Here is a 16,558-nt window from a genome sequence, read left to right on the forward strand (position 1 = left end):
CGGACTCCCACCTGTTGATGATAACCACGTGAAAGATGTTGTGGGCTGTGATAGATGTCGCCCTAGTTGTGTCGAGTTTTACAGTGTAACATCTGTGCTGTCCATCCTGTTGTCACTAGTTCTCCCGGTCAGATTGAACCAGTAAAACCAGTTTACGTGAGGAAATTGAACGTGCCCTTTTGTGTGTTTGATGATGATCCTGGAACGTAGAAAAACGTTTTCTAGGTCAGACTCAACAAGAAAAGAAAGCGTGCCCTGTGCTAAAGAAAATATAATATGTCATTACAAACTTAGTTTTGCTTGGTCCATGATGGGGTGTTTAATTCCTAAAGTACTGTATCATTGCAAGACGGAATGAAGGTTAAATGCACTCCAAGCGGATAGCATCAAATTGCAGCACACGCGACCCACCCCATCTTTCCTGGCCTGACACATCTCTACCTCCTTTCATCGGACTCGCTCGATGGTGATAAAGACAAACTCACATTGAGCAGTAGAATCCAGTCGGATCCAGATGGATATCAGGGGCAGATATACAAGAACCTTGACCCAGACGAATTACAGGCCTAACTGTAAATATCCCAGGTGGAATGGTTGGACCACGCCACTGATAGCATTGACTTGGAGGCTGTATATGATGAGTGGGATGCAGTGGCAGAACTTGTTACAATATGGCCGGTTGAGATATGCAGAAAACAGATCAGAGGACGTTCCAACCAGGTATTAGCCAGAGCGTCATCCTGTTTCAGTTCCGGGCCGCCTAATTAAGGTAGAGCCTGGAACTGAAACAGGATGACACTCAGGCCAACCAGGTATGGTAAGGACGAATTCTGGTCAACATGCGCTGTTGGCACGAACCAACCAGCCTGCCCTTGCCCCATTTTTGGTGTTTACGTTCAATTGCCAGTTGGCAAGAGTGGCAACAGGAAAGTCCAGAGATTATCTGGCGAAATACTCAAGGAGAAAACATGTCGATTTCGTCGAGATCCGTCGAGACATTTATCAGAAGAATCTTGATAAGCACAACTTATTTCCTGTTGTTAACTCAGGAGGAGAGCTGCCTTATATCTCGGGTGTTCTTAGTTTTCCGCGAAAGCTCGGTAATGATGACTACTCCGATTAAGCCCCCCTCTCACTGGACCCGCGGCACGCTGGCGGCGTCGCTGCGTCCTACTGATTGTGTTTGTGTTACTCTTGACTTTATAATGGGAATATCATTCAAAACGTACAACTACAAGTATGACCAAAAAGACAACAAAACACACAAACCTTAAAAAGATTCGTTTTTTGTTGATGAAATTCGTGCTTTGTCAATTAGGTCGGCCGTAGCGACGCCTCAGGCGTGCCGTGGGTTCAGTGAGAAGGGGGGGGGGGGGACTTTAGAGGGAGGGGGTATCTAACCTCCTTACTTGAATAAACATCCTTTTTATTGGCAAACAGACTCTCGCCCCCCCCGAAAACTTTACTTTCTTGACATGATCTAACACCTTTATATATAAAGTCTATAATTCGTGTATTTAAGTATAAGTTAAACCGATGTTTTTTGTCAGCGATTGCTATGTTGTTGTGACAGTATTGCCGGGTGTCCATCTGACCTCAGGGACGGAGGCTGAAGGGTCAATACGACGACCGTGCTTTTCTCCGCGTATCTTGAGCCTACGTTTGCCCCCTGGAAACCTGCAGCTGCAGGAAGGGAGCGTCTATTCATAGTCAGGCAGGTCACCGTGACCTCCCCGCCTGCAGGAGCGGAATGCTTACAAGGCCGTGACATTGGCATTGTCAGCTTTGTAGCTTCCTGACAAACATTTCTGTAATCAGGTCCGGTCCTCCACCTTGACTCTTTATTTTGGCCGTGACCTCACAGCCTGTCCAAACCCTTAACACTTGACCGTGACTTAACGTTTTGAACCGAATTATAAATAGAGCGACGCATGGTCTTTGACATGATCATCACAGCTTTACTGGACATCCGGAAATTGAAACGTTTGGATAAAATAACACCACAAAACGTCTGTGTCTGGTGCTACTTGGTGCGCATATACATATGTACATATATGTATATATTAGTCGGCCCACCCAATGATAGTATATATAAAAAATCAAATTGCCAAACATGCCTATAGATATACAAAGCAGGCAAATAGAGTTGATAGTATGCAGAGAAATATGATTTGTCCGACATATTTCTGGAGCCCTATGATAGGTCCCTCGTGCGGCCATGCTTGACTGAAGCTCGCTCCACACAGACGGAACTCGGCCCATCTGCCGCTCATTACCAAGGTCACGTCGCCACTAACGACTTATTAACTTCCCGCCAGCTCCTGCGCCTTCTGCGATAATGGGGATAACAAGTGATCATGGTGGGACCATGGTGGAATCCAGGTCGCGCAGCACGATCCGGATATGGGCACTCACGTGACCAAGGTGTGAGACTAGACCTTTCCCGCTACTTTGTCCCAGGGCCTGCTTCGTCCCACAGGACTCTTGTATCTACAGACTTCTATTGCCTAAACAGTGAAGACCTTTGTAGAAGGAAGGAGTAAATAAAAGTACAGAAGGTATTACTCTCAATCGGCCCCCTAGTTAATCAATGGACCCTTGTAATAATTTGTATTCCCCGCGACCGTGTTGCTGATCATGACTTCCCGTCCCACCTATTCTCCAAGCAGAGGTTGGTTGGGAAGATTGTGACATCCTTCTCACATGCACCGTTTTCTCAGAAAACGGTGTATATGAGAAGAAAGTAATGTTCTTCTCAATCACTCTTTGCTTGGAGAGTAGCTCCAGCCAGCTTTCTGTATGAAACATTCCTTTGCTGAAGTTCCCTTCAATTCCTTCATATTAGATAGACAGGACAGCTGGACTATGTAATTGGAATGATAATCCAATATTGGTTATGGCTTTAATTTCTCTGCCGTCGTTACGACCTGCATTTGGTGCAGATGCGAATCCGTCTTCTCTTTGCCGTTCAAGGGCACACGTCTGAAGAAATAGGACACTTCGGCCTCTACCGCGCTCCTGCCAGCCTCCTACTAGCGTTAGCCTCGACTACCATGTAACGTTAATGTGTGAAGCATTAGAGACTGTCTGGGTCAGCTGGTGACAGAACTGGTGCTGTGCCCGGACATGACCAAATAAAGACCAGTGTCTGGTCCTTTAGTCACCCACCTGTCTAACGTGTACACGCCGGCGACTAGTCAAGTGTTCGGGAATAAACATATCACACACGGGCCAACTCCTGAGCAAACACAGAGGATCTAAATATCACTCGGGGTGAGGTCAAGGACTGGAAGAACATATAGAGCTGTATTTGCACTGCATCACCTCTGACAAGTAAAACGTGTAGACCAAGGTGGCGACATATGTACATCTATAGCTGTACAGTGATATCACGACTGTGAAAAGCTCTGTACGGGTGGGATCGAGTACATTGCAGTCCTCATTTGGGACATCAATGGCATACACCTTGGCCAGTAGAACTGACAATAATGAAGGGCAAGCCAGCTTTCTGGCGTGTACAAAAATGTCTTATTATGTTATATTTTGTTCTAGTGTTAAGAAAAACAAAACTTAAAAAGCTATTTGTACAAATTGATATCAGCCCATACACATAATGCCTAATTTCTCACCGCTACTATTATAATTTCTCTCTAGGGGCTGTCTCTCAACATCTGCGCACACAGGGTACGATATCTGCCAGACATGTAGACCCTGTTATGCCATAGTTCACGATGGGGACACCAAGACATTAGAAGCAGAATAAGACCACCACATGCGTTCAGTGCTACACTTGAGTCTCACGAGTTATGATATGTTATGTACCCCAGTAGAGAGGCAGGTTTTATGTCAGTTTTATTACATCGACCACTGTAAACGTAATGTGACTACCTCGCTGTTTTAAAACGCAATTCGCCTGACAGATGTTCGGAGGGCAAAGATGTCTCTTCTCTCTTCACACATGTCGCATAGTCGGCACTCGATTTGTAGTCGAAAGACTCTTGTTTAGAAAGTTGCGGTAACTCAATATCTTAAAAGGTCGCGAGGAAGACCACCCATAGAACCCGAAATATGTCCTTCTCTGGCCTCCTTTCGACACGGCTGGAGGAAGGAACTCCTGTCTATGTCTGTCTTAGGGTCATGGCTGAAAGACGATCCGTCAAAAGTAGAACGAAACCACTTCATGGTGTTTACTGCATCTCTTTGGTAAGGTTTGCAATCAAAAGCACTTTGCTGGAAACTTTTATCGTCAGAATGAAGAATCTAAGAGAAGATCTGAACGAAATTCTCATGAAGTCTTTATGTCAGTATGCTTGAGGATCCTTGAGGAACGCAAAGACTGGTTTGCTCTCAGGACATATGATGTCTGAACACGCGGATGAAAAGTCAAACGTCAATCCAACTAGGGAAAACGACATGCTTTCTGTTCTTTAACTAAGCGTTCCGGTCAAGAACCTCCTCACAGCTAGCTATGTCGATTTGGCCGATTTAAGTCACATCGCGAGATTTGCCCATTACCAATGATTTACTTCACAGGTGGAAACTAACGATAAGCCGCGATTCTGGAGCAGTGATCCGTCAAATCCAATTCCGACTGCTGACAGGATCCGTCTAGCTCGAGTTATGAAGGAGGACCACAAATGAGCAACAGATGAGAGCCATAACCGGCCTTTCAAAACTTTAATTACATTTTATGTGGCCACATGTGCGTCGTTTAGAACGTTGCCTGTGGCTGTGAAGTCAGACTGTTCGGAATGCGTGTGTCACGAGCCCCGCCATTGGAGAGATAAGTGTTCATTACCGCCAAATTCACCGGGGGCCTCAGGGAACAGGAGGGCAATCAGGGGCCAGACAAACTTAGAACAAGTCATCTCTAAATAGAAAACAGAAATGTTCCTTTCCATTGACCAGGGACCCTCTCTGAGTACAATGAATACGTTTGTGACCTTGGGAATCGACTGCACCATGACATCGTGAGGGTGGGCAGATTTTAGTGCACAACAAGCGCCGATGTAGAGGTTTAATCCTTCGGCACATCCAGTCAATATTTGTCAACGCGACCGATGTTTACAAGACCTGTGTAGATATTCCCTAAGCAGTTTGGGTAGACTATATTGATGATAGATAGGGGTAAGAGGATATCATTCCAGATGACGTCATAAATTCCATAACCCATCTAAACGGAGAATTCTCTGAAGTCCTGCCATCGTTGTGTTGTACATATGGGATATTTGGGTCATCAGAGTATCTGTTGTCACTCATTATGACGCATGTTGCCTACCCCCCAGGCCGACAGGCACCAGAACAGGGGAGTCATGACCAGTTATTGACATGCCTCTTCTCTCATCCTGTTTCCTCCAGTCGTCGCTATGGAGATGGCATCTGTTGCTAGGCAGCATTAGTCAGTAGGAAATGTACAGCAAATAACGTTACCTTGCAAACGAATGACCGACTAGTGAGACAAAGCTAACGTTTCAGGACCCAGACTTCATTCCCTCAGTCGGGTCCGGTAGGCCGAGGGTCTCGACGTCTCTCCCAAAGCCGCGGTGCAGCCAGCGCAGTAACATTTGCCTACATAAGCATACATCTTACCGTAAGAATCTGTCTTTTACAACTCTACAGAAGAAAAGATGACTGGGCTCAGAGTTTTCCTGGTCGTGCTGACGTGTCTAGCGGGACTGATGTCGATGGTCGGCGCCAACGTACTGCTGTCTGAAGTGCTCTGTAAGGGCGACACGGCCAAGCAAAAGTACACCCTGGTGTTCGAAGGTCTGTGGTCGGCAAAGAGGTTCCCCAAGCAGTACCCAATCTACCGGCCAAAGGCTTCCTGGTCTTCTCTTGTCGGTACGTTGTCTTCCTATTTTCTTTAATAACCTGGTGACTTGTATGATATATACTAATATGTATCAAAATGTGATGTACTACATATCATTTAGCGTTCTAATAAACCAAACAGTCACTGAGTCAGTGTCACAAAAAGGTAGACGTTTTCCAAAATATCTGGTCACCCCATGTAGTGTTCTGCGATTGTGCGTTCAGCGCGCATAGTTGGCGTGCCATCACGAGGCACAGATGCCGTCCGCTCGCTACAGTAGGGCCTGGAGGTTGAAATATATTTTCCTCGGTGTTAAGTACGACATTTGTTTATGGATGATAACCATTAGACGTTAGGTGGTAAGCTTTATTAGATTATTGTGTTGCAAGACAGAGTTTTGTGACGCCGTTCTGTAAGGATTACCATTGCTTTTGTATGGATCTGATGTGGCTTAGATGAACGGACAGAGCACAGCCTACTTTTTACACAGCTGGTAGCGTTTATACACAAACTAACGCGGTTGCTTGAAATGCGCACCAGCAAAGGTTTGTTTGAACAATTGCGCCCAAGGTAACAAGCCATACTACAAAGGGACACCGGTGCCTTTCTGTGACCTTCAAATTCCACCGCATTTTGCTACCCCTCCTGCCCATATATCCTAATGCCATGCAATACCAACTGTTTGAACGCACTGCCGATCAAAGGATAGAATTTATCAGCATTATCCGCCAAAAAGGGTCCATAATTCTTGCCACACGGTAGGTAAAAATATGACCATAGCTTTCCAGTGTGAACAGGGCTCTAGATATCACACAATATCGTCTGTACGTGTTTTGCCGCTCCTCCTACGGTATACGTAGAGCCAGCCATGAGAGTTCGTGAGAGGCGCTGCCCTGCCAGGACCGGGCAGAGTAACTGGTTACATGTTCGTGTAGTACCACACAAGACTATGAGACCGCTAGCTGCGTTAGAACGAGCCGAGGATCGCAATTTCACAGCAGTTGCCTTCATATGCTTTTCTGCACACGGTCAAACCTTTTCTGTTCGGGGGCTAATTAACCACTAGCCTCCATGATTAAGGAATAGCTCTGCAACCTTGTGTGACGGAATGTTCTGATGAAGACAGGCGACTGGGGGTGGAACAGACGGCATCTTTCAGCATAGGAAGTGATGCTGCTTCCAGGGAAAGCATTCCCTCAGTACCAGCGGGATGGCAGAACCAGTGAAATCCACTCACGGATCTAGTTGCGAGCGGTTCTGTCAACTGGGAAGGGGGGTTAATGTAACCGTGCATCGGCTGCCAGCAATGCCGGAACACCGGCACAGACTGGCCGTGACCAACTCTTCCTTTTGGCGAAGATTGACCACTCAGATATTTACACCTCACAGACATTTATACTTTTGCTGGACCAAACTCTTTTCTTTGAAGGCTAATCATCCAATAATCTGTGTTTAAATAGGACAGATACCTCTGCAGAACGTCTATCACAGTTGCTACACCGTGTCCTTTTAAGTGAAAGACAAGCATCTGGCAGCTCGGAACGTGGTGAAAGTGACATATTGGTGGGGCATTGTCACGTCAGACAAAACCATATCGTTCAAACATGAACATGAAGTTTTCCTTTTTTTCAAATTTGCAAATGCTCGTTAATGCGCCATTGTTACTATATTGAGGCTATTGTTTTTCAGGTCAATCGGGATGTTGTTCGATAGCTGTAGGACTATTTCAGGACAGTCGCTAAGTTAGTTAGAAGTAACGTTAAACTATGTGGGAAACGGAATGAATTTATCTGAAAAAGGCCATAAGTTAGATATAGAGACTGAATTTAACACTGGCGTCTATGCCTCAGATCGGGTTTCCGGATTCGGGGCGTCCGCATTTTAGTGCAGCCATCTCTCCGTCAGAGGCACAAGATCAACTGGCCTTGTAAAACACACACATCCCAGCCGCATAAGCCGTGAATACTCCGGTATACGGGTGTGTTCACTTGCTTGAGGCCAAACAGTGGTGTGGAATTTGGCTTTGGCGAAAAAGATAAGCTTCCTCTAGCCTTCGGCTCAAGGAGCAGGTCGTCATATCGCGAAGTGGGACAACTATAGATTGGGAGTGCCGGCCGGAGATACAGAGGTCTAATTGGCATCAACAAACAGACCTAGGTCCTTTGGGCATTCACTGAATTGTTATACGTCGTGACCTAGACTGTGTGGACGACCTCTTGGAAACGATAATGATAACAATGTTGATGATAATGACGATGGTCCCGATACTGATGAGGAATAGAGATGATAGTGATGATGACGCCAATGATAATGAGGACAATGGTTGTGCTGAATGTAGGACGATGTCATAGATGGACGAGATGACAGTTGAACTTGATAAGAGCGAAGAGTATTACCAAAAGCCGTCCACCCATTATCAAAGCCAAGTCGTAATGGATGATTGTACTGTGCAGTTAAAGGTATCTCTGACAGACATCTGGAATAAGACGTTGGTACTTGGTAAGGTTGGAATGAGCGAGGTCAGGACTGGTCCCGTGATTCTTGTGACAGTAATTCCCGACTGAAGCACCGGCACGCGAGTGTGCCGGGGTTGTATTTTTTCAGCTGTTCGGCGCTCCCGGCGCGTGCAAAGTTATCACGCTTGCTTTCCGTGCGGTGGGAATCAACTGTGAAGTATGTTTGTCAAGATCAAGTCATCACGGCACGGCGGTAATTCTAGTATCGCTCACAGCATGCCCCAGTCGTCCCGTGACACTCCAGGATCGCACAGCGCGACCACAGAACGTCGAAGTGCCCCGCTGTCTGTTTTGAAGGGCACGCAGCGCGATGTTTTTCACGTTAACTGCTGTAGTCGTAAATATCTATCCAGTTCGTCGGCATTCCCCGGAAAATTCTAGAGCAACAGACTCCTCTGTTTGTAGGGGCGGCTCGGCAGGAGTTTTGTATCCTTTGACAATTCCAAGAAAATTTGTGTGAATTTTTCGGCCTGTTCACAACTTAATGCCCAGTTTCTGTTTGAAGGAACTATGAAACTGTATTTTACCAAAATTATGCAGAATCGCTTCTGCGCGGCTGCATTTCATTTGGCTTCCGCATGAAGCTTAAGTTCACATGATAATAGTTGTCGCCAATGGAATATAGTAATCTACAGGCAGATGTATGCCTTCGACTTAAAGTTGGCAAGATAAACTGCGCATGTACAGAAAGACGAACAAAACAGCTCGAGCATTAAAAGTCCCGGGCTGGGGCATACTAGTATATTCCTGTGGACTTTTAAGGGCAGCGCTATATTTACGATCCGTGAAATTCCGTTTTTTCTGGCCTTATTCTCTTTGAAGGATTCGCTCTGCTACATTGAAGCCTAACCAGGCATTTGATCACTTGCGTAGGTTACGATGGCCTACTGTGGCAAACGCTACCCATAACAAGTCATTAAGACGATTTTAATTACAATTCATTAGAATTTCAAGTAATGTCCTTGGCATTCAAAGGCAGCCCTGAACCATGACATGATGTGGACTACAGCCAAAAGCTGGTGTCGAGTTTGTTGAGACAACCAAGAGCGACCTGGTTATGCAACTTGTTGACGTTACCTCTGGATCCAATAATACGGCTTGGCACATTTGGATCACAAAGGTCCCCTGTCTAATGAGAAATGTTATCGTAAGTCTGCGGGGTGTCTGTTGTCTATTTAGACATAGCCCCACAGTTGTGTTAGCCTACTCTACAGATGGGTAAATTGACATTCCAAAAGGTTCTTCTCGGTTATTGACGGCTCGACGAGTGGATACGTGATGAGTGCGTGATGTGATAAACCCGCAAGGGTACGGTGAGTGAGGCGGTGTGATTTTGTACAAAGATTGTTCAAAGCTACACCTAGCGACGATTGACAAAAGTGCGAGTGAGATATAGGCCAAATGGGCCAAGTTGTTGATGCTCTTTGCATGTATGCATCAAGGACTGAACGTCGGTTGTCCGATCATAGCATCCCCTAAGGCTTGTGTCCAAAATACATATAATATCGATATAGATTGACAACAATGGGAGACGAAACCATGATTACAACTGGCATAACCTGTTATAAAAAAACATTGTCTGAACGTGTGCGTTTTATGTTTCACCAGGGGTGACCCATAATGACGAATACACGCTCTGGCACAAGGGAGAACTGGCATCGGAGGGAGTCAAGCTGTTCGCTGAGAAGGCCGGCGCCTTTAGGCTGTTCTCTGACTTCGCCAGCTCCAAGGGAACCAATGGCAAGTTCTTTGCTGACGAGATCAAGAAGAAGGGAGTTGGAGAGAGGAAAACGGACTTCGCTATTGATGCTGACCATTCTAAGGTAAGCTTTATGAATACAGGCTTCTATTCAAAATGTAGGCATGCGATAGCACGTTATATTCAGTATTTGATATTTTAACAGATTACGGACATCTCATGCCATTGACGCTGTATGGTAACCAATAAAGGCGAGAAAACGGGACCATAAAGGTGAGAAAATGGGACCTTAAACTAATCAGCACATCGTCTACTTTCCGCTAGGTGTCGTTCATGGTGAAGATTGTTCCCAGCCCAGACTGGTTTGTGGGACTGGACAGCAAGGACCTATGCCAGAACGGGAAGTGGATTGACCAGTTCTCCACCAACCTGGGACCATGGGACGCCGGCACAGACAAGGGATTCACATTCACCTCCCCCAACTGGGCAACGGTGCCACAGGTGAGATATACTCCTGCCGACAGGCGCTGGTACTGCACCATACTTTTCCTCTCCATACAATGTATTCACCCACTGCAGTGGTTCTCTGGGACTGATCGTTCATTTTGTCCCTGCATTGTTTACAGACTTTAAGTGTATGTCCGTTTGGCGGTGTCAGTGTACGGTACAGTCATATGTCACCACATATTCACATGCATACTTCACGTGTTAACAGTGTTTTATTTCAGGCAATAAGAATGAAACGCTGTAGACACATCTGCTATGTTTAATATATATAGAGAGAGAGATTTCTTCTTGTGGGGAAGTTAATGCTTGTTCGTACAAACGCTTTGTATTTTTAGGAACCCGTGTTCCAGATCAGCTCGAAGTTCCCCAACCACCCCGCCAACTCGTTCTACTACCCGAACCTGCGCAAGCTGCCGGCTCTGGCCAGGGTCACGCTGACCAGGGAGGGCGCCGACCTCTCCAAACTGGACGAGCTGGCTGAGCTTGTGGACGAGGCAGAAGAAGGTGTGTGTTGCTGTCTACTCAATGTTCTGAGTACAACGTTATATAAGGAACTTCAATGGAGGAGTGTGTTTTGACAGATTATACCCACACGTCAAAAACAAAATGATAATTTGCGGGGCTTATGGTGCATTTGGGTGGTAATTTAAGTACGTAAATACATTCACGTCATGGCGTATTTCATGTATACAAATATCACGAAATTTTGACACCCCGAAGCTACGCCTAGACATCTAGATTGGATAAACCAGATATAATTACCGATTTTGGTGGCACGCATATACGGTGTTCCTAATCCAGATATTGATCTGGGAATAGAAACTGAACAATGTCACCTGGTTTTACAGTTGTTTCCTTGGACTGTGAGGTGTCGAACTGGTCAGGGTTCAGCAGGTGTAACAGGCGGTGTGGGGGCGGAATCACGGCGCGATCACGGTAAGTACGGACAACTGTCTATCAAACACGTCTACAATATAAGTGTTGAGTAGATAAAGGCACTAGCTAGGAGAGCAAGGAATGACGTCTTCACTCAGTGCTTGCCTTGTGAGAACTGATATAGATGGACAAATGTCCATCCCCTTTATTACAAACCAATCAGTAACAGATGTCTGGTGTCTCTGACCACCAGGGATAGACTGCTCGTCTTCCTGTTGTAATTACAGTAACATCTTGCACACTAAATGTCTCCACGACATAAGAAATATGGAGTCAAGTTCACAAAGCAACAGCTGAATAACTGAAACTAGCCATGTATGATGTTCGCAGGTTTCAGCACGTGTATAACTTCCGTCTATTTGATAGTGACTTTCTTTACTTCTTGCTCCCTTAAATTACCATAAATTACACGTGAAATCATCTAGTGAAATGACAATGCTCGCCAAGCACTAGTATTACCACTGAAGTAATACGAGTTTAACGCTTGGTCCCATTTACGATGGCAATGAAGTTCATTTCTGCTTATATGTTCCAGGTACGTCAAACAAAAGCCACTGAATGGCGGAAAAACATGCCCCCAGCTGTCTGAGATCAAACGGTGTAATACAGACCCCTGTGATGCCCCGAAGGCTGTCAAAACCAACGTCCCCTCAAAACCAAAAGAGTCAGTCAAAACTGTGGAGGAAGTCAAGGAGAAACCAGAAGGTGCGTATTCGTGTTGATTTGCTAATAGATGCTAATAGATTATAGTGTTGCCGTATCTAGATCTTGTGTCCATCACTTCATCCATGTGTTTTGTGTTCAATGTCTGGGTACAAGACACAAAGAAATGACTAAGTTTCGACAATGTTGTTTCACAGTTGTTCCCGAGGACTGTGAGGTGACGAAGTGGTCTGATTTCAGTACGTGCAGCAGGCGGTGTGGCGGTGGCAGCATGGTGCGATCCCGGTAAGTAACAACCGTCTTTTGAAGTTAGCTCAAAGCTAAGTTCGTACATGTATGGCAGTGTTTGAATAGTTGGTACTATCCATGTATGATTAGGTTGGTACTAACATCCATTGATTGGGTGCTTACCCTAAATATCACACGTGAGATGATTAAAAAAATTAATAATTCGAAAGCCTCTGGAACACGCTACCTGTGTCACCAATACAGCAATACTCTATGCGGATATTTGATGATTTGTTGCAACTACGTATACAATAGAACATGAACGTCATTTCTGTTTACATATTTCAGTAACATCACACAAAAGCCGTTGAACGGCGGGAAGCCATGCCCTCAGCTATCCGAGAGGAAAGAGTGCAACCTGGAGCCCTGTCCTGTCACCAAGGCCATCAGCGACAACGATCTCTCTAGGCCAGAAAAGTCGGCCAAATCTGTGGAGAAAGTACAAGATGAACCAGACGGTGCATATGTTTAATGTATATGCTTTTATCTAGATGATTGTCTTTCGATCTAATATTCATCCAGATAGTAAATGGTGTTTGATAACGTTTATATCATCAACACAAGGATTGACTGTCAAAAGTTGATACTGGAAATGAATGGAGAATGTTGACAATTTTTCAGTTGTTGCCTCGGACTGTAAGGTGTCGGACTGGTCTGGCTTCAGCAAGTGCAACAGGCGGTGTGGCGGGGGCCTCATGGTCAGATCTCGGTGAGTAGCGAAATTTTTAAAGTTGTCTGCCACAAAGCCACTTTTTCAAAGAAGCACATTGTATGATGAATTCTTAATGTGTTATTTTAACACATACAAGTGTCTTTGTCTGTCTCTCTGTAACTTCTCTGACTTTGCCGATGACTCATGCTAAAGCATCTCTCATAAAATCATCTGGAAACACGACAATTGAAGGTCATCGAAACACTAGTGTACCCCCTTAGACATGCATTTAACGCTTTTTGAAACGACAATGGCAAATGAAGTTCATTTCTGTTTTTATGTCCCAGAACCGTCACACAAAAGCCGTTGAACGGCGGGAAGCCATGCCCTCAGCTGTCTGAGAGTAAAGAGTGCAACCTGGAGCCCTGTCCTGTCACTAAGGCCATCAGCGACAACGATCTCTCTAGGCCAGAAAAGTCAGCCAAATCTGTGGAGAAAGTACAACCCGAACCAGAAGGTGCGTATCTGTGTTAAATGGGTAATCGAGACAGATTATAATTTTTTTAATATGGACGATTGTCTTTCGATCTATAGTTCATCCAGAAAGTAGATAGTGCTTGATGAACGTTTTTGTCCACAATACAAAGGGATGACTGTGTATCAAAAATGGATACTGCAATTGAATGAAGAACTTTGATTTTTTTTTTCAGTTGTTGCCTCGGACTGTAAGGTGTCAGACTGGGCTGGCTTCAGCAAGTGCAGCAGGCGGTGTGGCGGGGGCGTCATGGTCAGATCACGGTGAGTAGCGACGTTCTTTAAAGTAATCTATCACGAAGTTAAGTTTTCAAAATACGGCATTCTCAATATGAAATGTTAACACTTGAAAGTAACTTATGTCTGTCTCGGACTTTGCTGACGAGCCAAAGCATGCTTCATAAAATCATCTGAAAACATGACCATTCAAAAGTCCTCGAACACCCGTGCTACCACTGTAGTAATACATGATACTCTCGACATATGATTTCTTGCAAGTAAAGGCTAAGATGGCAAATGATCTTCATTTTTCTGTTTTTATGTCCTAGAACCATCACACAAAAGCCGTTGAACGGCGGGAAGCCATGCCCTCAGCTGTCGGAGAGCAAACAGTGCAACCTGGAGTCCTGTCCTGTCACCAAGGCCACCAATATTGTACCCACCAAGACGCAAAAGTCAGCTGAGGTTGTAGAAGAAGCAGAGGAAGAACAAGAAGGTGTGGGTTTGTGTCTGTTTGCTATTCCAGACAGATTATAGTTATCATATCACTGCGAAAAGCACAAAAAGAAAAATAAGTGAGTTAGACATTACATTTCTATCGCTTTACATACTTAGATCATGCATTACACGTTATGACGAGAATCATATAAAGCTGAAGACGGGGGATTCAACATGTCATCTGTTCCAATGTTGATTTAGATATCAGTTGGTATTTGAGTACTATCAAGGTCGACCGCACGAAATGAATAGATGTATATTTGCAGAAATGTGAAGTGGATACTGGAAATAAATGCTGCCGGTTGTTTTGCAGTTCTTGACTGTGAGGTGTCGAACTGGTCTCGCTTCAGCAGATGTAGCAGACGGTGTGACGGTGGCCTCATGGTGCGATCAAGGTAAAGAACTATCCTTAAAACTCCTCTTGCTCACTGACCCAAGTTCTCGAAAGCGTTCAGGTAAATTTTGCTTGATGTATTGCTGGTTGCCTTTAGCACTTGTATGCAACATCAGGTTCTCTAGCTCTGCATGTGGTGACGACAATGGATCTAACCTCTGCTTATATATTCCAGGTACATCAGGCAACAGCCGCTAAACGGTGGGAGACGCTGTCCCCGGCTGTCTCATATTAGACGGTGTAACCTGCATCCGTGTTCGGCCCAGGAGGCCAACAGGAATGACGACAGGCTACAGAGGCTGCTGGCCAGGTTCAGACTCTACGGCCGCCGACGAGAGTAGACTTCAGTACAGAAAACACCACAGCTTCTGTCTTTACTGATCACAATCGTGTGATAAGAATATTTGATGTGACGAAAAGTAGTGTTACACTTTACAAATCACCTGCAGGAAAGTCGCTCTAACACTAGAGTATTGTTTATTGATCCAGAAGTACGGTTGTTGATGGTGATGTTACGGTACATAATAACAGTTGCTGTGTTTGTAAGTGTGCGTTATGATTGTACATACCATGTACCTGTCTAAATGTCAACAGCTCGGTCATTGTTTCAAAGAAATGAAAGTTGAGAGTTTACAATCGCAATATATTGTCCCCTAAATCTAAAGATTAAAAAGCTAGTGCTATTTAGTCTATCCAGTCCACTGCTACTTTTTTCGGAAATTTTAGACAATTTGTAGCTATTATTACGCAGGACTGCGGACACTAAACGATAAACCTTGGATGGACAACGGCCCATCCTAAGATTCTGGTGGTCTCTTTTTCTTGTTAGTCTTAAATGTAAATCTCTACGTACGTTGCTGACGTAAGCACAAGAGGAGAGAGTAGGGTGAAGTGGACTGTGCTGCTCGTAGAATCTGTATGACCGGGCCGGTGTGTATATCATCAGTATATCAATATGCAACAAGTCACACCGGAGCACATTTATCATGACTATGCAAGTCACAAAATGTTTGAGAGTTATTTGATAAGTTTTTGTTAGTACTTCAAAGAATTTGTTATAAATATACATCACCTGGCTTTGCCGGCCAAAGTTAATCGATGACAGATAACAGACGATTGTGATTTCTATATGTTCTTTGTGTTCCACTTTTTTCGTCTTTGTAAAGGTTAGCTATTCTAACACGTTGTATTATATGTACGATACATATATGCACGATATGTTACGAGTTCTAACAATCGTCCACTGCAGCAATATTACTTCAAGAGACTAGTGTACGGATATTGTCTCAATAGACTCTTCGTCGACAGCTCAGCGCTCACAAACGCAGCGCAACATCTCGAGATTTCATGTCGACAGTCTTTGATTATCAAACTTTTCTGGTTGCAAACGGACGGAGATGAAATGGTGCCTCTTTGCTGTTTTGCTGCCTTTTGAATACTTTGTTGAAAAAAATGATTTCATAAGAACAACTATGTGTGGCTTAACAGTAATGTTACGTGTAATATAAAAGATGAAAGTTGTATTTTAATTTTGTTATCTGTAAGTTATTTTCTCCCTATAATGAATTCTAGGACATTGACCAAAGAGGTCCTGAATTGATTCGAATGGTTATATTTAGCCATTTTGTATTTTCTTTTGTATAAAGCACTTGGTTAATTGTTTCTTTAATAAATTCGGTAACAGATACTACTCGTCCGCATTTTGTGTTGATTGATATGTGTTGCATATTCATTATGTTTTCTCAAGGATTAAAGTCACAAACAAGACAGCACGCAGAGTTTGTGAGTAGACTAGGGAGTTTCGAGGCATCATTTCTATGTATGCGAGGCCTAGGGTACA

General features: G+C 44.5%; 1 protein-coding gene across 2 annotated transcripts in view; it reads left to right on the plus strand.

The window, feature by feature from the left end:
• The window catches only part of LOC136430360 (spondin-1-like), a 20,337-nt gene extending 3,929 nt beyond the window's left edge, over window positions 1–16,408 (plus strand). Inside the window, exons 2-15 of one of the 2 annotated variants that reach the window (XM_066420895.1) lie at window positions 5,620–5,841; window positions 9,937–10,151; window positions 10,352–10,528; window positions 10,870–11,038; window positions 11,383–11,470; window positions 12,006–12,175; window positions 12,331–12,418; window positions 12,710–12,879; window positions 13,043–13,130; window positions 13,421–13,590; window positions 13,784–13,871; window positions 14,156–14,322; window positions 14,638–14,719; window positions 14,894–16,408. In XM_066420895.1, coding sequence (XP_066276992.1) covers window positions 5,628–5,841; window positions 9,937–10,151; window positions 10,352–10,528; window positions 10,870–11,038; window positions 11,383–11,470; window positions 12,006–12,175; window positions 12,331–12,418; window positions 12,710–12,879; window positions 13,043–13,130; window positions 13,421–13,590; window positions 13,784–13,871; window positions 14,156–14,322; window positions 14,638–14,719; window positions 14,894–15,059 — 2,052 coding nt within the window. In that variant the 5' untranslated portion in view covers window positions 5,620–5,627 and the 3' untranslated portion in view covers window positions 15,060–16,408. The remainder of the gene's footprint in view (window positions 1–5,619; window positions 5,842–9,936; window positions 10,152–10,351; window positions 10,529–10,869; window positions 11,039–11,382; window positions 11,471–12,005; window positions 12,176–12,330; window positions 12,419–12,709; window positions 12,880–13,042; window positions 13,131–13,420; window positions 13,591–13,783; window positions 13,872–14,155; window positions 14,323–14,637; window positions 14,720–14,893) is intronic. The other variant, XM_066420896.1, reaches the window with a different exon arrangement.
• Window positions 16,409–16,558: the final 150 nt, after the last annotated feature.

The sequence above is a fragment of the Branchiostoma lanceolatum genome, chromosome 3 (assembly GCF_035083965.1).
Source record: "Branchiostoma lanceolatum isolate klBraLanc5 chromosome 3, klBraLanc5.hap2, whole genome shotgun sequence".
NCBI classification, from domain to species: domain Eukaryota; kingdom Metazoa; phylum Chordata; class Leptocardii; order Amphioxiformes; family Branchiostomatidae; genus Branchiostoma; species Branchiostoma lanceolatum.